This window comes from Oncorhynchus kisutch, linkage group LG15 (assembly GCF_002021735.2).
Source record: "Oncorhynchus kisutch isolate 150728-3 linkage group LG15, Okis_V2, whole genome shotgun sequence".
Taxonomy (NCBI): Eukaryota; Metazoa; Chordata; class Actinopteri; order Salmoniformes; family Salmonidae; genus Oncorhynchus; species Oncorhynchus kisutch.
The window spans coordinates 36732781-36758839 of NC_034188.2; the positions used below are offsets into that span (position 1 = coordinate 36732781).

At 42.4% G+C, this 26059-nt stretch overlaps 1 protein-coding gene across 2 annotated transcripts; it reads left to right on the plus strand.

Annotated features, from left to right (window-relative positions):
- The first annotated feature begins 3171 nt into the window (after positions 1-3171).
- Positions 3172-26059, plus strand: LOC109887297 (leukocyte cell-derived chemotaxin-2). Of its 2 annotated transcripts, XM_031790221.1 has the most exons (5): positions 3172-3238; positions 6919-6982; positions 24695-24806; positions 25090-25241; positions 25698-26059. In XM_031790221.1, exons 3-5 carry the CDS (start codon positions 24715-24717, stop codon positions 25862-25864), a joined length of 411 nt encoding a protein of 136 aa, XP_031646081.1. In that variant the 5' UTR covers positions 3172-3238; positions 6919-6982; positions 24695-24714; the 3' UTR covers positions 25865-26059. The 2 variants fall into 2 exon arrangements, with proteins under 2 accessions (XP_031646081.1, XP_031646080.1); XM_031790220.1 differs by lacking the exons at positions 3172-3238; positions 6919-6982 and adding an exon at positions 24268-24465.

Here is a 26059-nt window from a genome sequence, read left to right on the forward strand (position 1 = left end):
TTTGCTATATCACCTTTTACATTGTCCGTAAGTTTGAGTTCATTTGCACACAAAACAATCATACAATGATGGAAAGACCTGTGTGTTGTCCTTGTTAATGCAGAAAGAGAAGAGCTTCAACTTCTTAGTCATAGCCTAAATTTTGTCCCGCACATTGAATATAGTTGCAGAGAGTCCCTGTAATCCTAGATTCAGTTAATTCAGGTGAGAAAAAACATCACCCAGATAGGCCAGTCGTGTCAGAAACTCGTCATCATGCAAGTGATCAGACAAGTGAAAATTATGGTCAGTAAAGAAAACTTTAAGCTCGTCTCTCAATTTAAAAAAACGTGTCAATACTTTGCCCCCTGATAAGCAGTGCACTTCTGTATGTTGTAAAAGCGTTGCCCATTTCATAGCATAGTGCAGAAAATACACAAGAGTTCAGGGGCCTTGCTTTAACAAAGTTAACCATTTTCACTGTAGTGTCCAAAACGTCTTTCAAGCTGTCAGGCATTCCCTTGGCAGCAGGAGCCTCTCGGTGGATGCTGCAGTGTACCCGAGTGTCGTAGGGAGCAACTGCTTGCACGTGCATTACCACTCCACTATGTCTTCCTGTCATGGCTTTTGCGCCATCAGTAAAGATAAACACATCTTGACCCCCAAAGTCCATTACTGTCCAATACTTTGAAAATATCCTCTTCTGTTATCCTGGTTTCCAGTGGTTTGCAGAAGAGGATGTCTTTCGTAACTGACACCCCATAAACGTAATGGACATATACCAGGAGCTGTGCCAGGCCGCCACGTCTGTTGACTCAACCAGCTGTAACCCATATAATTCACTGGCTTGTATGCGAAGCAGTAATTGTTTCAAAACATCCCCTGCCGTGTCACTGATGCGCGTTGAAACAGTATTGTTTGATGAAGGCATTGTCTGTATAGTTTTTTGGCCTTTTTCCCGAGCATTTTCCCAGCCATATCTGCGGCAGCAGGAAGAATTAAGTCCTCCACAATAGTATGGGGCTTGCCTGTCCTAGCCACTCGGTAGCTCACCATATAAGACGCCTCTAGCCCCTTCTTATTAATGGTATCTGTTGCTTTTATACATGCCTTACTACTCAAAAGTCATCTTAGTTCTCCCTCTAGAAAGAGGAGTGGGAGGCACCGGTGCACAACTGAGCAAGAGGACAAGTACATTAGAGTGTCTAGTTTGAGAAACAGATGCCTCACACGTCCTCAACTGGCAGCAAATGCTTGTCCTCTTGCTCAGTTGTGCACCGGGGCCTCCCACTCCTCTTTCTGTTCTGGTTAGGGCCAGTTTGCACTGTTCTGTGAAGGTAGTAGTTCACAGCGTTGTACAGGATATTCAGTTTCTTGGCAATTTCTCACATGGAATAGCCTTCATTTCTCAGAACAAGAATAGACTGATGAGTTTCAGAAGAAAGTTATTTGTTTCTGGCCATTTTGAGCCTGTAATCGAACCCACAAATACTGACGCTCCAGATACTCAACTAGTCTGAAGAAGGTCTGTTTTATGGCTTTTTTAATCAGAACAATAGTTTCAGCTGTGCTAACATAATTGCAAAAGGGTTTTCTAATGATCAATAAGCCTTTTAAAATGCTAAACTTGGATTAGCTAGCACAACGTGCCATTGGAGCACAGGAGTGATGGTTGCTGATAATGGGCTTCTGTACGCCTACGTAGATATTCCATAAAATAATCTGCCATTTCCTGCTACAATGGTCATTTACAACATTAAATGTCTACACTGTATGTCTGATCAACTTGATGTTATTTTAATGGACAAAAAATGTGCTTTTCTTTCAAAAACAAGGACATTTCTAGGTGACCCCAAACATTTGAACGGTAGTGTATATATATTTACGGCATTGCGCGTACCCCCAGTTTGAGGATACCTGGTCTAGGTGAAATGCCTATATAGAGTGGGTATAACCCTTTCATTATCTACATGTATTGACACAAATATCTAATAGTATGGAATCGGCATTACTACACAGTATTACACATTTGTTTTCATTGTATTATCTAAAAAAATCCAGGGGTACATTCCTTCAGGTAGGGTGACCTATTCCATAGCTTACAGCTCTGTGGTAAATGTTTCAATTGTCCGTGGAATAGCTGAACAGTTTGTACCTAGAGGTCAAGTGATGCCATACTTTTTTCCCATTTGGACGTGTTGGCCAAATTTAGGCATGTCCATGTGAAAATGGGTACGCGTCTGGAATGGATTTTGTTCATACCATGCTGTAACTGCTTGTCTGGAACACATTCAAGTTTTGGATATTTCCCTCAAAAATGGTATATCATGGAGGGTTTTTAAGGTAAAGCATAGAGTCAGCAAAACATCATAATGTGGCTTCGTCTGGATTATATACCCTTAATTTAGCCATTAATAATGATTTTGATGTACATTAGGCTGGTTTATACTTGAATACTTGAACTGGTGGCCTGGTATTTTACAATATTGTTTCCACTGGTATTTATTCAGCTGGCATTTACTAAGAAAGTATGTTGTATTATTTTTGTACTTACTTATATTCACAGATTGAAAGAAATCACTAAAATAAAGTGCTATAATTTTTGGGGGGGAATGGGAGTTATATCATATAATATGCTGAAGCACACATATATCACCCCACATGTATTTTTTCACACTCTCTCAAATTTCACTGACATCATTTGAGTGGAAACCAAATGTGTTCTTTGCTTAACTACTGACAATGGTTTTTCTTTCAAAACAAAACACAGAAGGAAGTTTCCTTGTCAATTCCGGAGCCAAGACATACACAGTGCACTTGCCTTCGCTGTGGAACATTCCACAGTGGCAGTAAATCAATACTAGCTCCCACTATCAACAATGTAAATGGTAGTTTATCTGGGCGCTCAAAACACATTGAAACACCAAACCACTCTATCAAGAACAATTCATCTTTCAACAACAATACCAACGTTTATACATTGCGCACTTATTTAAACAAAGGGATTAATATCAATGTAACACCAAGTAGACAAAGCCTATGAGTGTGTAATCAAGTGCCAGCAAGCAGTGGATCCAACGCCTTCGTTTGGCCAAATGTGTGGAGTGATAAGGGGTATCATGGCATAGCAGTCTTGGGGGGGGGGGGGGGGGGGGGGAATAAGTGAGTGACACTCATGACCAGTTGAAGCGTCTGTTGGGTGGGTCTAAACCAGGATAATATCCTTCGTCTTCATTGGGATTCCAATACCTTTGACTAGGTACGTTGTTTTTTGTTCATAAACTTTGAAAATACCGATATTGATAACAACATCTGCATGTGTATAACGGAATATTTGAATTTACGACGTAGTCTGACATGCAAAGAAAATCATTTGTGAAAAATAAACTTTTGCAAATACACAAACACTGTAAGTGTACGTTTGAAAATAGCTTGGTTAGACATCTGTCACTTTTGCAATGTGCCAAGTTCTCCTTTTCCTGGATTTGGTTAATTCAATCGAGATTAAGGTTGAGCTGAATGAACAACAGAGACAAAATGCAAGTATAAACCCTTCTTAAAATAGTTTGGGGAATGGCCTCGTCTCTGAGGGATGATCCTCAGAGCCTGATCCTTTGATGGCAGGTAGCCCTATGCGGGGCAGTTGGCATTGAAATCTCCCCCTCTGGGATTAAGAGGTTCCAATGACAGGTCTTAGGTGGTGATGGTGGGGAGGTGGAGGGTTGTCGGTAACTTTTGCTGTGACACAGCAAGTACGAGAACATGGGTAAGTTTGACATACAAACACATCCCAAGATTTATGCCCATTGGTTGAGAGAGAAAGGAATGTGATAAGAGTGTGCCCATTGGTTAAACAGCAAGCGTAAGGAATTTGCATTTTAGGTGAATGACATTCTGTACGTTGATAATGGAAAACAGCAAGAGAGACACGATGCTATGCTGATGATGTTAATATTTTTTAAACACTAACATACATTCCCATTATGCACATAGAAGAGGAAGCAATGTGAATTGTATTATGGTTACTGAAAGAAGCAAAGCGAGCTATCCATTCAGACCAGCCATACCGGTTGAACCTATGAGATGAACTACATTAGATTAGAAACTTCTCTTCATCATGACATTATTTCCTCTCCAATTGCTGAGCATCAAATCACATCTCATCACATGTTATTAGTCACATGCGCCTAATGCAACAGGTGTAGACCTTACAGTGAAATGCTTACTCAACCAACAATGCAGTTAAAAAAAAGATGAATAAAGAGTAAGAAATAAAAGGAACAAGTAATTAAAGAGCAGCAGTGAAATAGCAATAGCGAGATTATATGCAGGGGGTACCAGTACAGAGTCAATGTGCGGGGGCACTGGTTAGTCGAGGTAATTGAGGTAATATGTACATGTAGATAGAGTTATCAAAGTGACTATGCATAGATAATAACAGAGAGTAGCATCAATAAAATCAAATCAAAAATCAAATCAAAGCAGCAGCGTAAAAGAGGGGGGGGGGGCAATGCAAATAGTCTGGATAGCCATTTGATTAGATGTTCAGGAGTCTTATGGATTGGGGGTAGAAGCTGTTTAGAAGCCTCTTGGACCTAGACTTGGCGCTCAGATACTGCTTGCCATGCGGTAGCAGAGAGAACAGTGTATGGCTAGGGTGGCTAGAGTCTTTGACAATTGCTAGGGCCTTCTTCTGACACTGCCTGGTATAGAGGTCCTGGATGGCAGGAAGCTTGGCCCCAGTGATGTACTGGGCCGTTCGCACTACCCTCTGAAGTGCCTTGCGGTCGGAGGCTGAGCAGTTGCCATACCAGGCAGTGATGCAACCATGCTCTCGATGGTGCAGCTGTAGAACCTTTTGAGGATCTGAGGACTCATGCCAAATCTTTACAGTCTCCTGAAGCAGGACGGAAGATGAGAAGGGTAGCTATAGATGTGAGACAATGCAAATCTGAAAAATCTATAAAAGTAATGGCCCATTTGAGCTTCCCAAAATAGTTAAGTTTGGTTAAAATGCCAAATAATTATTAATTGTACTCAGTAACTAAATGGGAGGGAGAAAGAGAATGAATGTCGGTGTGTTTACACACTTGTATGGGCACTTTCTGTACAGTATGTATAGGACAAAGAAACACACATTCATACCTCTATGTTTGTGAGTGTTCCTCTATGTTTGTGCGTATGCATGCTGTGTGTGTACGTGTGTGTGTGCATGTGCATTAGAGCAATTGGGATGCACACACTTAACTACTAGACCAATCAATGGACTTTCTCCATGTCAACAGGGTTAACTTTGGCAAACCCATAACAGACACTACCAGCCTCATAGTAGGCTGACAAAATGGAGGCTAAATGACCTGTGAGGCTAATGGTTTCTTCCTCTAATGGTCTGGAAAGCTTAGCATGGCCATTAAAACACAGACAATCAGGTTTAGCAATTCACAGCACCCCCAGAGTAACTCCCCCACGTCATTTCAATTGATTCTCCAAAGAGGCTCTGAAAGGTAATTTATTTTCTCATGAAGATTTATTAGAAAAATAGAATAACCGTCAGAGAACCCAGCGTCTGAACACAGGAACCTAAACTGAAACCTGAATGACATTTGGATGAGGTTTTGATCTATTGTAAGGGTTGTTGAGGTGAAATATGTTTGGTGACACATGCAGTATTCTCAGGAAAACAAATGCATTGTTTGTGGTGGTCAGTGAGACTCAAAATACAATTGAAGAGAAATAAGTGGTGATACAAACGGAACATCTAAACTGTCATCGTCATCTCAAATTCTCTAAATCATGAACACGGGCCCTTATGTAAGTATTTGTGCAATATAATGTGAGTAACAGAAACAATACTGGTCATTGGTTGTAGTTGGTTTGATTGGTTGTAGTTCAAATATCTAGCTAATTGGTGAAACAGAGGTGAAATGAGGTGAAGAACCAAGACATGCCAGAAACAAAAGTGGTGAAGCCCGACATCTAGTGGAGAAGTTGAGAATCAGCATATTTTGATCATATTCAGGGCCCTGAGCATAGGCCACGTCTGTGCTTAGTCCTACTGACGTGAATGTGGCTGCAAAGAGCTGATGTCATATGTTCAACTTAAGATCAGATTCCCTTTTGTACTTTCCTATGTTATTACTATTGCTATAACTCTGTTATGGATGATGACACTGCTATTGATGCATTCACTGAAAAACTGAGATAAACCGTAGTGTTGGTCATGCAACAAAAATCCAGTGTGTGTCATGAAGTCTCACTTTGTCGTAAAGTTATGTATCATGTGACTCTCTGTTAATACGTTGTGACTTACCTGTCATTTTTACCTATTGCAGCCTTCGCAGGTGACACTAGTCCCCAAACACTTGCTTTGTTTGACGGCACAATGGATCTTGACGCAATGAGTGGTGGTGAGAGAAGGCTAAGAGTTCACATATTCTGAGGTCACAGACACGGACGATTTGTCTAAAGTTAAGCACATAACACTCTAAAACCTGACAAACAAAGTAGAAATTCGAACTAAGTCCTACCTCATCTCCCTTTAGCCATATCCACTGTAGTGATGGCTGGTGCTCTGGTCACTCTCCTAGTTGTGGTCACTGTGACAATGTGAGTTTACCGACAAAGGACCATGACGAGGGCAAGCATGGTCAAGTAGACCAATGTCAAAGAGCAGGACAGCAGGAAGTCCCCCAAAATCCTCTCCCAGTGCATCCTGAAGCGAGGTAAAGTTAGGCCTATAAGCAGAGTTATACTGCAAGTTGAAGCTCCAATAGTGGTTCCACTTTATTCTGATCGTCTGACTGAAACGTTACCAGCTTTCCACAATCTAGGTGTCATATGCCTAACAATACGTGTCTGTGAAAATAGTCACTCCCTTATTTTATCGAAGCTTTGCACTCAAGTCTCTAATGTGTGGTTTGTCTCTTTTCTTGTGTCCAGCCAGAGAAAGACAGATGTCACTGAGGAAGAGGAGGAGGGTGATGATGAAACGGACGTGAACACTGTAAGTTAGAAAACTTAAACTTAAACGGGACAGCACGCTTTCAAAAGTTTACTCCTTGATGAAATTTGTCTGTGTTATATGTCGGCAGGTATATGCTGCAAATATGATATGTTTTGAACAGCATTCACATTTCATTAAAATATGTATTGTTAAACCAAAACAACAACCTAAACTACAAGATGTTTGGTTAAGTAATACTGATTTATTTCATGAAAAATAGATTTAGAAGCAGTGAAATTATTCTCACAGTATTGTTACAGTAATTAACCCTTCACAAAATAACCCCCCTTGGTTACTGTTGTTAACTCGGACAAGCTTAGACTTTTATCTTCCTGCGAACATGGAGAAACACACAGTAATAATACTAAGGGAACTCCCAAAATAGGTACTCAGGAACTTTGAGACAAACATCAATTATACTCATATAGGAGCAGACAAAAAGGCCTTCAATGGAACTCTGGAGAGCCCAAGGTGAAATGTCCACTACAAGCTTGCCACCTCAAGGGTTGGTGCCCAAACTAAACAGTTGGACGGGCCTTTGATGTATTCTTCTTCTTTGATAGGGTTTAATGGCGGTTGGAATCCAATGTTATTGTGAATTACAGCCACCAGCTGGACAGGGTATTCAAACATTGCAGGAAAATACAAAATTAAACAAATCAACTCACAAAACCCATCCACTTCTTCAATCCCAGTCCACTCCAAAATACCTCTCTACACAGGCTCAGGGGCCTGTGATGGCGAAACATCCACCGACAGGATTTCTTGCACAGACTTGGTTGTGAAATCACAAAGACTCCCAAAAAATTCAGCTGCATTCACAATGATTCCATTTAAAAAAAAACGTATTCTCTGCTTGTGCTGTACAGTTAGTGATCATTGCAATAAATAATACAAAGTCCACATTTTTTAACATGTAGCAGTTCATTATCCCTCGGTGGATGTTTCTTCCCCACCACCCGTTCTTTCGAATTTTCACATCGCCTCCAGATAGGAGACACATTGCACACTCCTTACCCTTCCCACCTCATTCTCCTTCACCCTAACACGGAACCCAAACCGGCCGCGCGCTTGCGCCATCGTGCATACATTTATTTTGTCCCCCTACACCAAACGCGGTCACGACACAGAGGTTAAAATATCAAAACAAAATCTGAACCTGCCACGCCCTGACCTTAGAGAGCCGTTTTATTTCTCTATTTGGTTAGGTCAGGGTGTGATTTGGGGTGGGCATTCTATGTTGTCTATTTCTTTGTTTTTGGCCCACTATGGTTCCCAATCAGAGGCAGCTGTCTGTCGTTGTCTCTGATTGGGGATCATACTTAGGCAGCCCCTTTTCCCACTTTCTGTTGTGGGATATTGTCTTTTTGTGTTGCATGTGTTGCACTCATAGCTTTACGTTCGTTGAGTTGTTTATTGTTTTTGGTGGAACATTTAAATTAAAGAAAATGTACGCCTACCACGCTGCACCTTGGTCTTCCTTTAACGACGGACGTAACAGAACCAATGACATTAATTTGGGGACAGGTCGAAAAGCATGAAACATTTATGGCAATTTAGCTTGCACTTGCTAGCTAATTTGTCCTATTTAGCTAGCTTGCTGTTGCTAGCTAATTTTGTCCTGGGATATAAACATTGAGTTATTATTTTACCTGAAATGCACATGGTCCTCTCCTCCGACAATTAACCCACACATAAAATGGTCAACCGAATAGTTTCTAGTCATCTCTCCTCCTTCCAGGCTTTTTCATCTTTGAACTTATATGGTGATTGGCATCTAAACTTTCATAGTATTATCATGATGACCGGCAAAACAGTTCGTCTTTCAATCACCCACGTGGGTATAAGCAATGAGGAGATGGCACGTGGGTACCTGCTTCTATAAACCAATGAGGAGATGGGAGAGGCAGGACTTGCAGCGCAATCTGCGTCAGAAATAGAAATGACTTCTATTTTAGCCCTTGGCAAAGAACCGTAGTATGGATGAAGCAAATTTGTTTTCTCCATCCACCATACAGGTCAGTTGACGTGCACCAACCACTCCATCGATGTCTTCAGTAATATCCTCTGCCTTTTTTTCTTGCGCCACCCCAGAAATAACCCGCTTGATAGGTGCCCTGCTACGACAATCCATACAGGAAACATTCCACTCCGATATCTTTTTGAGTTTTAAAACACGTTTATTCTGCTCAGCAGACATACAAAAAAAAAGAAATATGACCACTTCTTGTGACTGTCACGATCGTCGTACTCCTCCTCTGAGGAGGAGTAGTTGGAAGGATCGGAGGACCAAAATGCAGCGTGGTATGTGATCATCGTGAATTTAATGAACAGAGAACACTTGAACAAACTATACAAAACAATAAACGAATAACGATAGCAACTAACATAGACAATCACCCACAACCCACAATGACAAAACAGGCTACCTAAATATGGTTCCCAATCAGAGACAACGACTAACACCTGCCTCTGATTGAGAACCATATCAGGCCAAACAAATAACAGACAAACTAGACATCCAACATAGAATGCCCACTCAGATCACACCCTGACCAAACAAAGCATAGAAACATACAAAGCAAACTGTGGTCAGGGCGTGACAGTGACTCTCACCGACTCCACACTTTCCTCCAACTCATTCCAGATTTTCCTCGAAGATGCTAAATGGATTTCCCAAGTAGCATTGATCCATAATTCACTCCGTCTAAAAACAAGTCTAGTGGTTTCCTATTTTCCACCACAGCTATACCTCTCTTGTTTGGCCTTTGATATCTATAGGTTGGCACGTTTTTTTCATGGAACTTCCTATGTGATTAAATGCAGCAGTAGGCCTAGAACTTCCATCTTCGACTAAGTAAATACATAGGCCTAAAGCCAAAAAATAAAAACAGTAGAAAATATGATGAAAATTCAGATTCTTTCAATCACATTCATCTCTCTACTCCGCCTGTCTGCCTCCGTTTCTATCTGTCTTGACTTGAGCTATTGCTAATGAAGTGACTTGCCTAGTTAAATAAAGGTTAAATAAAATAAAAAAGCAGTTACTAGCAAACTTGCAACATTGTATCAAGTAGCCTATTCACGGGCCCTCAGAGTTTCCCGCGCCAGTGAGCTCGGGACAGACAGCTCAGGACAGACAGCTGTTTCCAACTGGATATATGGGTATAACTGAATATTTTTCTCTTCCACACCGAGGCTTGGTGATTAACGAGGCCGGGAGTGTTGGAAAGATTTTTCAAATACTGAGGAACTATCTTTTGCAATGGATGTAAACAAACATTTCATTTACAATGTGTGAGGTGAAAAAAAATGACTGAGCTGCTCAGTTTATTAGTGGTGGACCTGTTGAATTAAGACAATCAGAAATCATACATTGCCAAATGGGCACTTCCTACATTTGTATGCAGCAGGCCAGGTAGGACTACCTCAATGCATGCTCAGGTGACATGCGCTCACTCAACGTTATCAGGACATAGAAACACAACAGTGGCACAAGCCAAGAGACAAGAAGATTGATGACAAGCCTATTCCAGCGGTCTTGGAGACAAGGGCAAAAGTGAGCTGGAAGAGAAGTCTACTGCAGTTATAACTTTGACTGGTGAGCTACATGCATTGTTTACATCTAATTCATGTAATAACCGATTCAACCACAAGAGGATATATTTTTTTTATTATTTTATTTTTTTATTTTTTTCACCTTTATTTAACCAGGTAGGCTAGTTGAGAACAAGTTCTCATTTGCAACTGCGACCTGGCCAAGATAAAGCATAGCAGTGTGAGCAGACAACAAAGAGTTACACATGGAGTAAACAATTAACAAGTCAATAACACAGTAGAAACCAAAGGGGGAGTCTATATACAATGTGTGCAAAAGGCATGAGGAGGTAGGCAAATAATTACAATTTTGCAGATTAACACTGGAGTGATGAATGATCAGATGGTCATGTACAGGTAGAGATATTGGTGTGCAAAAGAGCAGAAAAGTAAATAAATTAAAACAGTATGGGGATGAGGTAGGTGAGAAAGGGTGGGCTATTTACCAATAGACTATGTACAGCTGCAGCGATCGGTTAGCCGCTCAGATAGCTGATGTTTGAAGTTGGTGAGGGAGATAAAAGTCTCCAACTTCAGCGATTTTTGCAATTCGTTCCAGTCACAGGCAGCAGAGTACTGGAACGAAAGGCGGCCAAATGAGGTGTTGGCTTTAGGGATGATCAGTGAGATACACCTGCTGGAGCGCGTGCTACGGATGGGTGTTGCCATCGTGACCAGTGAGCTGAGATAAGGCGGAGCTTTACCTAGCATGGACTTGTAGATGACCTGGAGCCAGTGGGTCTGGCGACGAATATGTAGCGAGGGCCAGCCGACTAGAGCATACAAGTCGCAGTGGTGGGTGGTATAAGGTGCTTTAGTGACGAAACGGATGGCACTGTGATAGACTGCATCCAGTTTGCTGAGTAGAGTGTTGGAAGCCATTTTGTAGATGACATCGCCGAAGTCGAGGATCGGTAGGATAGTCAGTTTTACTAGGGTAAGCTTGGCGGCGTGAGTGAAGGAGGCTTTGTTGCGGAATAGAAAGCCGACTCTTGATTTGATTTTCGATTGGAGATGTTTGATATGAGTCTGGAAGGAGAGTTTGCAGTCTAGCCAGACACCTAGGTACTTATAGACGTCCACATATTCTAGGTCGGAACCATCCAGGGTGGTGATGCTAGTCGGGCATGCGGGTGCAGGCAGCGACCGGTTGAAAAGCATGCATTTGGTTTTACTAGCGTTTAAGAGCAGTTGGAGGCCACGGAAGGAGTGTTGTATGGCATTGAAGCTTGTTTGGAGGTTAGATAGCACAGTGTCCAAAGACGGGCCGAAGGTATATAGAATGGTGTCGTCTGCGTAGAGGTGGATCAGGGAATCGCCCGCAGCAAGAGCAACATCATTGATATACACAGAGAAAAGAGTTGGCCCGAGAATTGAACCCTGTGGCACCCCCATAGAGACTGCCAGAGGACCAGACAGCATGCCCTCCGATTTGACGCACTGAACTCTGTCTGCAAAGTAATTGGTGAACCAGGCAAGGCAGTCATCCGAAAAACCGAGGCTCCTGAGTCTGCCGATAAGAATATGGTGATTGACAGAGTCGAAAGCCTTGGCAAGGTCGATGAAGACGGCTGCACAGTACTGTCTTTTATCGATGGCGGTTATGATATCGTTGAGTACCTTGAGTGTGGCTGAGGTGCACCCATGACCGGCTCGGAAACCAGATTGCACAGCGGAGAAGGTGCGGTGGGATTCGAGATGGTCAGTGACCTGTTTGTTGACTTGGCTTTCGAAGACCTTAGATAGGCAGGGCAGGATGGATATAGGTCTGTAACAGTTTGGGTCCAGGGTGTCTCCCCCTTTGAAGAGGGGGATGACTGCGGCAGCTTTCCAATCCTTGGGGATCTCAGACGATATGAAAGAGAGGTTGAACAGGCTGGTAATAGGGGTTGCGACAATGGTGGCTGATAGTTTCAGAAATAGAGGGTCCAGATTGTCAAGCCCAGCTGATTTGTACGGGTCCAGGTTTTGCAGCTCTTTCAGAACATCTGCTATCTGGATTTGGTTAAAGGAGAACCTGGAGAGGCTTGGGCGAGGAGCTGCGGGGGGGGCGGAGCTGTTGGCCGAGGTTGAAGTAGCCAGGCGGAAGGCATGGCCAGCCGTTGAGAAATGCTTATTGAAGTTTTCGATAATCATGGATTTATCAGTGGTGACCGTGTTACCTAGCCTCAGTAGGCAGCTGGGCAGCTGGGAGGAGGTGCTCTTGTTCTCCATGGACTTCACGGTGTCCCAGAACTTTTTGGAGTTGGAGCTACAGGATGCAAACTTCTGCCTGAAGAAGCTGGCCTTAGCTTTCCTGACTGACTGCGTGTATTGGTTCCGGACTTCCCTGAACAGTTGCATATCACGGGGACTATTCGATGCTATTGCAGTCCGCCACAGGATGTTTTTGTGCTGGTCGAGGGCCGTCAGGTCTGGGGTGAACCAAGGGCTGTATCTGTTCTTAGTTCTGCATTTTTTGAACGGAGCATGCTTATCTAAAATGGTGAGGAAGTTACTTTTAAAGAATGACCAGGCATCCTCAACTGACGGGATGAGGTCGATGTCCTTCCAGGATACCCGGGCCAGGTCGATTAGAAAGGCCTGCTCACAGAAGTGTTTTAGGGAGCGTTTGACAGTGATGAGGGGTGGTCGTTTGACTGCGGCTCCGTAGCGGATACAGGCAATGAGGCAGTGATCGCTGAGATCCTGGTTGAAGACAGCGGAGGTGTATTTGGAGGGCCAGTTGGTCAGGATGACGTCTATGAGGGTGCCCTTGTTTACAGAGTTAGGGTTGTACCTGGTGGGTTCCTTGATGATTTGTGTGAGATTGAGGGCATCTAGCTTAGATTGTAGGACTGGCGAGGTGTTAAGCATATCCCAGTTTAGGTCACCTAACAGAACAAACTCTGAAGCTAGATGGGGGGCGATCAATTCACAAATGGTGTCCAGGGCACAGCTGGGAGCTGAGGGGGGTCGGTAGCAGGCGGCAACCGTGAGAGACTTATTTCTGGAGAGAGTAATTTTCAAAATTAGTAGTTCGAACTGTTTGGGTATGGACCTGGAAAGTATGACATTACTTTGCAGGCTATCTCTGCAGTAAACTGCAACTCCGCCCCCTTTGGCAGTTCTATCTTGACGGAAGATGTTATAGTTGGGTATGGAAATCTCTGAATTTTTGGTGGCCTTCCTGAGCCAGGATTCAGACACAGCAAGGACATCAGGGTTAGCAGAGTGTGCTAAAGCAGTGAGTAAAACAAACTTAGGGAGGAAGCTTCTGATGTTGACATGCATGAAACCAAGGCTTTTTCGATCACAGAAGTCAACAAATGAGGGTGCCTGGGGACATGCAGGGCCTGGGTTTACCTCCACATCACCCGCGGAACAGAGAAGGAGTAGTATGAGGGTGCGGCTAAAGGCTATCAAAACTGGTCGCCTAGAGCGTTGGGGACAGAGAATAAGAGGAGCAGGTTTCTGGGCATGGTAGAATATATTCAGGGCATAATGCGCAGACAGGGGTATGGTGGGGTGCGGGTACAGCGGAGGTAAGCCCAGGCACTGGGTGATGATGAGGGAGGTTGTATCTCTGGACATGCTGGTAGTAATGGGTGAGGTCACCGCATGTGTGGGAGGTGGGACAAAGGAGTTATCAGGGGCGTGAAGAGTGGAACTAGGGGCTCCATTGTGAACTAAAACAATGATAACTAACCTGAACAACAGTATACAAGGCATATTGACATTTGAGAGAGACATACAGCGAGGCATACAGTAATCACAGGTGTTGAATTGGGAAAGCTAGCTAAAACAGTAGGTGAGACAACAGCTAATCAGCTAGCACAACAACAGCAGGTAAAATGGCGTAGACTAGGCAACGGGGCCAACAGATAGAACAAACAAGCAGAATGGAGTACCGTGATTAATGGACAGTCCAGCGTGCATCAGCTATGTAGCCAAGAGATCAGTGTCCAGGGGGCAGCGGTGGATGGGGCAGGGAAGCTGGCCTGGCGAGTGTTATCCAGGTTAAAAAAAGACTAACAATGACTAAATAGCTTGTAGCTAGTTAGCTTCTGGAGGTTCTTGAGTGTGTTATAAAAATAAATAAAAAATAATAGCGATTCCGTATCACATTGGGTGAGGCAGGTTTCCGGAAGGTATAAACAAATTAAAAGTCAAAAGAGATAGAAAGTAAATATGGGTCCGGTGAGCGTTTGAGACGCGGCGATTCAGGCGGTTAGCAGGCCTGTGCTAACAAGCTAACAGTTTGTAGGCCCGGGCTAGACAAGGTAGCAGTTAGCGGGCCGGAGCTGGACAAGCTAGCAGTTAGCAGGCCGAATTAGCAAGCAGGGAGATAGCGAGGGCTAGAGAGTTAGCCTTTGGGGGACGTCGCGATGGGGTGAGTCTGTTTATTCCTCTTCATGCGATGACATCGGTAGACCGGTCGTGGGCCCGGGTATTGTAGCTCAGGAGTAGCACAGGTGCTACGGCCGGGCTAGCTTCAAGCTAAGTGGGTGGAAACGCTAGCCAGGAGTAATCCGAGGTTGCGGTTTAGCTAGATAGCTAGTTGCTGAAAAATCCAGCTGAAAGATGTTCCGTTTGCGGTGGGAATCCGGGGATGAAAAATAAATAGGTCCGTTGTGCTCTGGTTAAAGTCGCGTTGTACGAACAGGCGAGAGCTTTCCGAACTACAGGTTAGCTGATGACCGGTTAGCTGGAGACCGCTAGCATACCCGCTGGTTAGCTGGCTAGCTTCAGTTGAGGGGTCCCGAAGTAAATATAAATACTTTAGGAAAAATAGCTACATTGGGTGAGTCGGGTTGCAGGAGAGTATTTGGAAGCTTAGGGTTTAGCAAAATGTTTTCAAAGAGATATGTGGAGAAAATATGTAAAAAAACGAAAAAAAAACGATATATACAGGGACACGACAGGACAGGACGACCTACTGCTACGCCAGATGCAAGTCCATTATATCTTCAACTTTTACGTATCAAAGAAACCCATGTTTTACATATGGGCAGATACTTACTGTATAGGCACAAATCTATGGTTAGCAGCAGAAACAATATGGTATTCATAAACAAATGTCATCAAATGTTTCCACCTCCATGGTTGTATGTTTATGTTCTCAGGACAGTGTCAGAAGTAACAGATGAAGATGGGTGGGCATATAACGGGAAAGTCTAGCAACCCGAAGGCTGCAAATTTGATTATCATTACAGACAACTTGCGCATTTTAGCTAATTAGCAACTTGTCAACTGCTTACTATATTTTAGTTACTTTTCAAATACTAAGTATGCTAGCTAACTCTTCCCCTAACCCTAACCCTTTTAGATTACCCTAACATTAACCCTTTTAGCTAACCCTAACCCTAACCTTTACTCTTTAAGCTAACTTGTAAGCATAATCCTAACCTCTAGCCTAGCTAACATTAGCCAGATAGCTAACGTTAGCCACTCAGCCACCTAGCTAGATTTCGTAACATATCATATTATAACGACACAGGGCGAGATGCAGATGCAGACACCAGAGGCAAATGGTTCGAGTCTCTGATATTCATTGAAAAACAAGGGGCAGGCAAGAGGCTGGTCGAGGACAAGCATAAGTTCATAAACCAGGTCAGAGTCCAGAAGGTACAGGGCAGCAGACAGTCTGGAGGTCAGGCTGAATGGTCAGGCAGGCGGGTACAGTGTCAGGGCAGGCAAAGGGTCAGAACCGGGAGGACTAGAAAAACAGAGGCTAGGAAAAACAGGAGCACGGAAAAACACACTACTTGACTTGATGAACTGGCAACAGACAGACAGAAGACACCGGTAGAAATACACAGGGAATAACAGGAACAAATGGGAAACACCTGGTGGGGTGTGAAGACAAGCACAAGACAGGTGAAACAGGGTGTGACACATATGTTTTGCAAATTCATAACATATACAGTAATACAAATTGTAATTTGTAACAAATCATAGAAAATGGTTGATGGCCATCCACAAATGATTACATACCATACGAAACATAATATATCATACTAAAATGGGTGTCTCGGACTTACACAGATAATAATACAAAATTCTCTGAGACCAGGTTGAGAATACCCATACAGATTTCTGTCTGTGTGCATGGGTGTGTGAGGACTAGCCTATAATAAGAATGTGTGGCTGGAAGTTGGACAGCTGACTCCAGTCACCCAAGTCATAGACTGTTTTCTCTGCTACTGCACGCCAGGTCTAGGACCAAAAGGCTCCTTAACAGCTTCTACCCCCAAGCCATAAGTCTACTGAACAATTAATCAAATGCCCCCCCCCATCATTTGTTTTGTGCACTGCTGCTACTCGCTGTTTATTATCTATGCATAGTCACTTCCCTTTAACCTCCATGTACAAATTACCTCGACTAACCTGTACCCCTGCACATTGACTCGGTACCAGTGTCCCCTGTATATAGCCTCATTATTTTATTATGTTACTTTAGTTTATTTGGTAAACATTTTCTGAACTCTTTCTTGAACTGCACTGTTGGTTAGGTCTACACTTGTTGTATTCGGCGCAAGTGACGAAGAAAGTTTAATTTGATTTGAGCATGTTAACCACAAACCAAATCCGGTTTATGTTTCCTAATCTGGAATTAGGGATCATGCGAGATACTATTTTAAACTTCTTAGTTTGTTTTTTGCGCTTTACACGTGTACCCTATGCTTCACAATTGTCATCTCAAAATCTAGTTCTGGCATTTGTAGGTTGGACATTGCAAAGTGATGATACATGTAGTGTGTTATTCATTCAGTTATTCATTTAGTGTTAAGGTTATATTTTTTGAGGTCTCCTGAGTCAAATGATAGGTAAATCAGACTTCTGTTGCTAGCGTTGTACTTGTGATTGCACTAAGTTGTGTAGTTATGTATGAGTTATGTAAGTTGTTATAATTGACATGACTGGCCTGTGAGCATCAGGGTACAATCGATCAGGGCTCTACAGAGATATCGATATCAAATCAAATCAAATTGTATTGTTCACATACACGTGATTAGCAGATGTTATTGCAGGTGTACCGAAATGCTTGTGCTTCTAGCTCCAACAGTGCAGTAATATTTTATTTATTTTTATTTCACCTTTATTTAACCAGGTAGGCAAGTTGAGAACAAGTTCTCATTTACAATTGCGACCTGGCCAAGATAAAGCAAAGTAGTTCGACAGATACAACGACACAGAGTTACACATGGAGTAAAACAAACATACAGTCAATAATACAGTATAAACAAGTCAATATACGATGTGAGCAAATGAGGTGAGAAGGGAGGTAAAGGCAAAAAAAGGCCATGGTGGCAAAGTAAATACAATATAGCAAGTAAAATACTGGAATGGTAGATTTGCAATGGAAGAATGTGCAAAGTAGAAATAAAAATAATGGGGTGCAAAGGAGCAAAATAAATAAATAAATGAAATACAGTAGGGAAAGAGGTAGTTGTTTGGGCTAAATTATAGGTGGGCTATGTACAGGTGCAGTAATCTGTGAGCTGCTCTGACAGTTGGTGCTTAAAGCTAGTGAGGGAGATAAGTGTTTCCAGTTTCAGAGATTTTTGTAGTTTGTTCCAGTCATTGGCAGCAGAGAACTGGAAGGAGAGGCGGCCAAAGAAAGAATTGGTTTTGGGGGTGACTAGAGAGATATACCTGCTGGAGCGTGTGCTACAGGTGGGAGATGCTATGGTGACCAGCGAGCTGAGATAAGGGGGGACTTTACCTAGCAGGGTCTTGTAGATGACATGGAGCCAGTGGGTTTGGCGACGAGTATGAAGCGAGGGCCAACCAACGAGAGCGTACAGGTCGCAATGGTGGGTAGTATATGGGGCTTTGGTGACAAAACGGATTGCACTGTGATAGACTGCATCCAATTTGTTGAGTAGGGTATTGGAGGCTATTTTGTAAATGACATCGCAAAAGTCGAGGATTGGTAGGATGGTCAGTTTTACAGGGGTATGTTTGGCAGCATGAGTGAAGGATGCTTTGTTTGCGAAATAGGAAGCCAATTCTAGATTTAACTTTGGATTGGAGATGTTTGATATGGGTCTGGAAGGAGAGTTTACAGTCTAACCAGACACCTAAGTATTTGTAGTTGTCCACGTATTCTAAGTCAGAGCCGTCCAGAGTAGTGATGTTGGACAGGTGGGTAGGTGCAGGTAGCGATCGGTTGAAGAGCATGCATTTAGTTTTACTTGTATTTAAAAGCAATTCGAGGCCACGGAAGGAGAATTGTATGGCATTGAAGCTTGCCTGGAGGGTTGTTAACACAGTGTCCAAAGAAGGGCCAGAAGTATACAGAATGGTGTCGTCTGCGTAGAGGTGGATCAGAGACTCACCAGCAGCAAGAGCGACCTCATTGATGTATACAGAGAAGAGAGTCCAATAATTGAACCCTGTGGCACCCCCATAGAGACTGCCAGAGGTCCGGACAGCAGACCCTCCGATTTGACACACTGAACTCTATCAGAGAAGTAGTTGGTGAACCAGGCGAGGCAATCATTTGAGAAACCAAGGCTGTCGAGTCTGCCGATGAGGATGTGGTGATTGACAGAGTCGAAAGCCTTGGCCAGATCAATGAATACAGCTGCACAGTAATGTTTCTTATCGATGGCGGTTAAGATATCGTTTAGGACCTTGAGCGTGGCTGAGTTGCACCCATGACCAGCTCTGAAACCAGATTGCATAGCAGAGAAGGTATGGTGAGATTCGAAATGGTCGGTAATCTGTTTGTTGACTTGGCTTTCGAAGACCTTAGAAAGGCATGGTAGATATAGGTCTGTAGCAGTTTGGGTCAAGAGTGTCCCCCCCTTTGAAGAGGGGGATGACCGCAGCTGCTTTCCAATCTTTGGGAATCTCAGACGACACGAAAGAGAGGTTGAACAGGCTAGTAATAGGGGTGGCAACAATTTCGGCAGATAATTTTAGAAAGAAAGGGTCCAGATTGTCTAGCCCGGCTGATTTGTAGGGGTCCAGATTTTGCAGCTCTTTCAGAACATCAGCTGAACGGATTTGGGAGAAGGAGAAATGGGGAAGGCTTGGGCGAGTTGCTGTTGGGGGTGCAGTGCTGTTGACCGGGGTAGGAGTAGCCAGGTGGAAAGCATGGCCAGCCGTAGAAAAATGCTTATTGAAATTCTCAATTATGGTGGATTTATCAGTGGTGACAGTGTTTCCTATCTTCAGTGCAGTGGGCAGCTGGGAGGAGGTGTTCTTATTCTCCATGGACTTTACAGTGTCCCAGAACTTTTTTGAGTTAGTGTTGCCAGAAGCAATTTTCTGCTTGAAAAAGCTAGCCTTGGCTTTCTAACTGCCTGTGTATAATGGTTTCTAGCTTCCCTGAACAGCTGCATATCACGGGGGCTGTTCGATGCTTATGCAGAACGCCATAGGATGTTTTTGTGTTGGTTAAGGGCAGTCAGGTCTGGGGAGAACCAAGGGCTATATCTGTTCCTGGTTCTAAATTTCTTGAATGGGGCATGTTTATTTAAGATGGTTAGGAAGGCATTTTTAAAGAATATCCAGGCATCCTCTACTGACGGGATGAGATCAATATCCTTCCAGGATACCCCGGCCAGGTCGATTAGAAAGGCCTGCTCGCTGAAGTGTTTCAGGGAGCGTTTTACAGTGATGAGTGGAGGTCGTTTGACCGCTGACCCATTACGGATGCAGGCAATGAGGCAGTGATCGCTGAGATCTTGGTTGAAGACAGCAGAGGTGTATTTAGCGGGCAAGTTGGTTAGGATGATATCTATGAGGGTGCCCGTGTTTAAGGCTTTGGGGAGGTACCTGGTAGGTTCATTGATAATTTGTGTGAGATTGAGGGCATCAAGTTTAGATTGTAGGATGGCTTGGGTGTTAAGCATGTTCCAGTTTAGGTCGCCTAGCAGCAGGAGCTCTGAAGATAGATGGGTGGCAATCAGTTCACATATGGTGTCCAGAGCACAGCTGGGGGCAGAGGGTGGTCTATAGCAGGCGGCAACGGTGAGAGACTTGTTTTTAGAGAGGTGGATTTTTAAAAGTAGAAGTTCAAATTGTTTGGGTACAGACCTGGATAGTAGGACAGAACTCTGCAGGCTATCTTTGCAGTAGATTGCAACACCGCCCCCTTTGGCAGTTCTATCTTGTCTGAAAATGTTGTAGTTTGGAATTAAAATTTCAGAATATCTAACAAATTAAACATTCACCCAATACACACAAATCTAAGTAAGACTGTATGAAGACTATATACATGGACGAGCGATGTCAGAGCAGAATGGACTAAGACACATTAGAATGGTATAGAATATAGTATATACATATGAGATGAGTAATGGAGGATACAGTTGAAATCGGAGGTTTACAGACACCTTAGCCAAATAGCCAAAAGTTTTTTACAATTCCTGATATTTAATCCTAGTAAAAATTCCCTGTTTTAGGTCAGTTAGGATCACCACTTTATTTTAAGAATGTGAAAGGTCAGAAAATTAGTAGAGAGAATGATTTATTTCAGCTTTTATTTATTTCATCACATTCCCAGTGGGTCAGAAGTTTACATAAAGTTTTTTATGGCGGTTTTGGAGCAGTGGCTTCTTCCTTGCTGAGCGGCCTTTCAGGTTATGTAGTTATAGGACTCATTTTACTGTGGATATAGATACTTTTGTACCTGTTTCCTCCAGCATCTTCAATAGGTCCTTTGCTGTTGTACTGGGATTGATTTGCATTTTTCGCACCAAAGTACATTAATCTCTAAGAGAGCGTACACATCTCCTTCCTGAGCGGTATGATGGCTAGGTGGTCCCATGGTTTTTATTCTTGCGTACTATTGTTTGTACAGATGAATGTGGTACCTTCAGGCGTTTGGAAATTGCTCAAAAGGATTTTGATTTTCCCATGATGTCAAGCAAAGAGGCACTGAGTTTGAAGGTAGGCCTTGAAATACATCCACATGTACACCTCCAATTGACTCAAATGATTTTATTAACCTATCAGAAGCTTCTAAAGACATTACATAATTTCATGGAATTTTCCAAGCTGTTTAAAGGCACTGTCAGCTTAGTTTATGTAAACTTCTGAATGAAATAATCTGTCTGTAAACAATTGTTAGAAAAACGACTTGTGTCATGCACAAAGTAGATGTCCTAACCGACGTGCCAAAACTATAGTTTGTTAACCAGAAATTTGTGGTGGTTGATAAACAAGTTTTAATGACTCCAACCTAAGTGTATGTAGTTCCGTATGTACTTCCGACTTCAACGGCATGTAAACATTATTAAGTGAATGAGAAACCATAGAATAGTACAGAAAACAATATATACATATGAGATTACTAATGCCAGATACAGTGCCTTGCGAAAGTATTCGGCCCCCTTGAACTTTGCGACCTTTTGCCACATTTCAAGCTTCAAACATAAAGATATAAAACTGTATCTTTTTGTGAAGAATCAACAACAAGTGGGACACAATCAGGAGGAATGGGAAAAAATTTCAGTCTCTCGATGTGCAAAACTGATAGAGACATACCCCAAGCGACTTACAGCTGTAATCGCAGCAAAAGGTGGCGCTACAAATTATTAACTTAAGGGTGCTGAATAATTTTGCACGCCCAATTTTTCAGTTTTTGATTTGTTAAAAAAGTTTGAAATATCCAATAAAAGTCGTTCCACTTCATGATTGTGTCCCACTTGTTGTTGATTCTTCACAAAAAAATACAGTTTTATATCTTTATGGCCTTCCTGTGACATCCGGTGCTGTATGTGTCCTGGACGGTGGATGGTTTGCCCCCCCCCCCCCCCCCCGGTACTGCGTTGGGCAAACCACACCACCCTCTGGAGAGCCTTGTGGTTGCGGGTGGTGCAGTTGCCATTCCAGGAGGTGATAGAGCCCAACAGGAGGCTTTTAATTGTGTATCTGCTAAAGTTTGTGAGGGTTTTAGGTGACAATCAAATTTCTTTAGCCTCCTGAGATTGAAGAGGCTCTGTTGCGCCTTCTTCACCACACTGTCTTTGTGGGGGGTCCATTTCAGTTTGTCAGTGATGTGTATGCCAAGGAACTTGAAGCTTTCCACCTTCTCCACTGTGGTCCCGTCAATGTAGATAGGGAGGTGCACCCTCTGCTGTTTCCTGAAGTTCACGATCATCTCCATTGTTTTGTTGACGTTGAGTAAGAGGTTGTTTTCCAGGCACCACAGTCCCAGAGCCCTCCCCTCCTGTCTCATAATCGTTGATTATCAAGCCTACTACTGTTGTGTCGTCTGTAAACTTGATGATTGAGGCGTGCATACCCACTCAGTCATGGATGAACAGATATCCCTCCCGCAGAGGGGGAGCGTTATAGAGGGATTGATGGGGGGTAGGGTTTAAATTTGTAAATTATAAGGCAGCAGCCCGATTCCTTCCTAGTCTCTAATGTGAGAGACTGGAATGTGTGTGCCTTATGGAGAATCTACCTCAGAATTGTAACATGCAATAAATGGACTTTGGGACATTATATTTCTCCAGACAAAATGGTCGTAACAATGACAGATGGAATATAAAAATGAATGTTATTTTTGCTATGTTATTGTTAAAGGGAAATGTCACAATTGTTCAACTTCATTTTCATCATCTCCAGCACCACCCCAATATCAACATATGTGAAAATTACGTGTTTCTATGTTCTGTCATCATCGGTGTGCATCCTGTGATTTTAACCAATTATGATTGGTTGATTATGTCATTGGGAACACTGATCTTATGAAGTTGAAGAATTGTGAAATTTCCCTTCAACCAGGTGGTAGCTGGCTTCTTTTTTCTCTTTGTAATATGTTGAGATATTACACATTATGCAAAAGGTTAACTTCAATTAGTTGCTTACCTTGGAGCAAAAGCATGTGTCCTTCGTTATCTTGCTTGTGTTCAACTGTGAATGACCACAAAGCTTTATCCACAACCTACACTTCTCTCCGTTAGATTTTGGTTTTGGAAAGGGTATAAAAAAATACACCACTCTCTTACCTCTCCAGGTACAGACTGTCAGTATTACATGTGCCCCAGGCACACCGTTTTACCATTTTCTGTTCACTAGTAGCAGAGAAAGGAAAAGTATCCCTGCCTGTAGCCCATAGAAACCATGACAATTTTTTTCAAGGGTCAAGGGTCAAAAGGGTCAATTATGTAAAACTGATTTGGGATACCTTTGATGGTTTCTTATAACCAGGTGCTTTACATACTAACCAATACACTTGAACATTAATAGGTCAAAGATGGCCATTATGTGTTTTTCTTTATTATAATTTGGTATTATTGTATAATGTACACCATGTGTTAGGCACTTTTTCTGTTATAAAGTTGACGTTTATTCTCTATTGGAGTATATTCATTGCTTAAAGTGATAGTTGACCCAAATGTCATAATTTGTCAACCTTTTTCTGTATTATTTTTTTTGAACCCAATCAGAGTATTCTGAACAAACCTTATTTACCAAGAAACAGGTGAAGGTCAGGGACAGGCTTCAAGTTTCAAGTCCAAAGAAATGCTTTTTTGGAGGTTCCTTCTCGACAATGCAACAACAATAAAACATGATAATATTTAAGAATTTTGAACATAAAGTAAATTACCCAGAAGAATAGAATAAACATTTTAGCAAAACACCACTTGTTTACCCTGCTGTCCACCATTTTGTTCTACCAAATCTACCAGATTTCACAAAGTAAACAAAGTATTTCCAAATTCAGGTTTTTCTACTCTGATGAAAGAGTGTGAAACAAGGGTGTGCAATGTGGGAAAGTTGAACTTCAACCGGTATTTAAGCACAGACATTATGCAGTCAGAAACACAGATGGAAGCTGAGCAAGAATTTCTTGTAGATTTTCTCCTTGAGTGAAAGCATCATCTAAGGCTTTACCATGAAGACTGCTGTTCTTTTGTTTACTGTGGTGCTCATAGGTAAGAATAACCAAAATTGACATATATTGATTCAACTATTAGGTCAATCCATTGCAATATCAAATCAAGTAGCTGTCCAGCTCGCACATGCAATTTGGTTGGTTCTGGATGCAGTTTGTGTTCAATATAATTTTGGCATTTTAATATAAATACACTTAAATAGTAGAAAATATCAGCATAACAGGTTTTCCTCCTTAGTCAATATATCTGTGGTTCATCCCATCTCTAGCTGTGTTGTCAGAGTGTGAGATGGTCAAGTTTGGTCAGCTGTGCAGCGACAACTCCAGTAACAGGAGGAGGACAGGGGACAAATGGGGACAAGGACACCACGGCGCAAGCAGGTATGGCAAGTGTGTGTGTCTGTAGTATTTGTGGCATGTATTTTGATGTATCAGTTTGGTTTTGTATTATTTTACTGTCCGCAATTTACCTCATACTTTAGTTGATAAGATGTTAACCACATTCCATGACAATGATTGAAATCTAAAAACCCATTCATTCAATATTAATGCTCTTACTGTATACAGTACAAGAATGAAAACATACCAAAGTGTTGCAATTGAGATACTCTCTGAATACTTTGTGAACCCCCCAACTTTAATACCCTTTCCTATCTATGTCCAGAGGAGGCCGTGCGCATCAGGGTCTGGACATTGTGTGTAATGATGGGGCCACAGTGTACGCTCCATTTGACGTGAAACTCAATGGCAAAGTGATCGTGTACACAGACCCGAAGAAGGCAGCCATCAACGATGGGATCAACCTCAGTGGAGAGGGTCAGTGTCTATCCTGAATCTTTTTTTTATTTTTTATAACCGAGTTAAGTTAATGCTATGCTTGTAAATATGCACTGTATTCCGATGGAACTCCCTAAAAACCAACCACTTCACTCTGTGTCGTAACAGGTAAGGAAAGCATTTTCACTACTCCTTTTCTTAACTTTAACTTCATTCTCCTAATCTGCTACATTACTTCTCCTTACCTGCTGTGTAAGTTCTCCTAACCACTAAGAAAACGTCACTTTTGATCATGGCTGTATTGAAGTGGCGTGTTTTTAGGCTGTCCCGTAACCCAATATTCTGGCTCTGTTGTGTCACTGAGGTATACGAGCAACTAATATGTCACATGGAGGAATGGATATTGGAAGAATATGTGGCATATAATTGGGTAATGGTTGAATCAACTGTCTAATTGATTGATTGACTGACACTGTGGTTGTCTCTGTTTTCTAGGTCTGTGCTTTAAGCTTTTCTACGTAAAGCCTGACAAGTACTCTGGGGTGGTGAAGAAGGGCCAGAGGATTGGGACCATGCTGACCATGCAAAGTGTCTACCCAGGGATCACTTCTCATGTCCACGTCCAGATGTGTGACAAGTCTGACCCCACCAAGTTCTTTTAAAGGAGTCCCTTTTGGCCTCTCAATCAACCAATAACATGATTGTAATCATTGGCCAATAGATGGGCTTACTGTGTTTAAAAATGATAATTTGCTTATTATTATTATAATTTTTTATTACAGTATAAAATACATGCATGCTGCACATTTCTGGAATAAAGTTTTACATGAACCCTATAAGCATCAGGGGTAAATTCA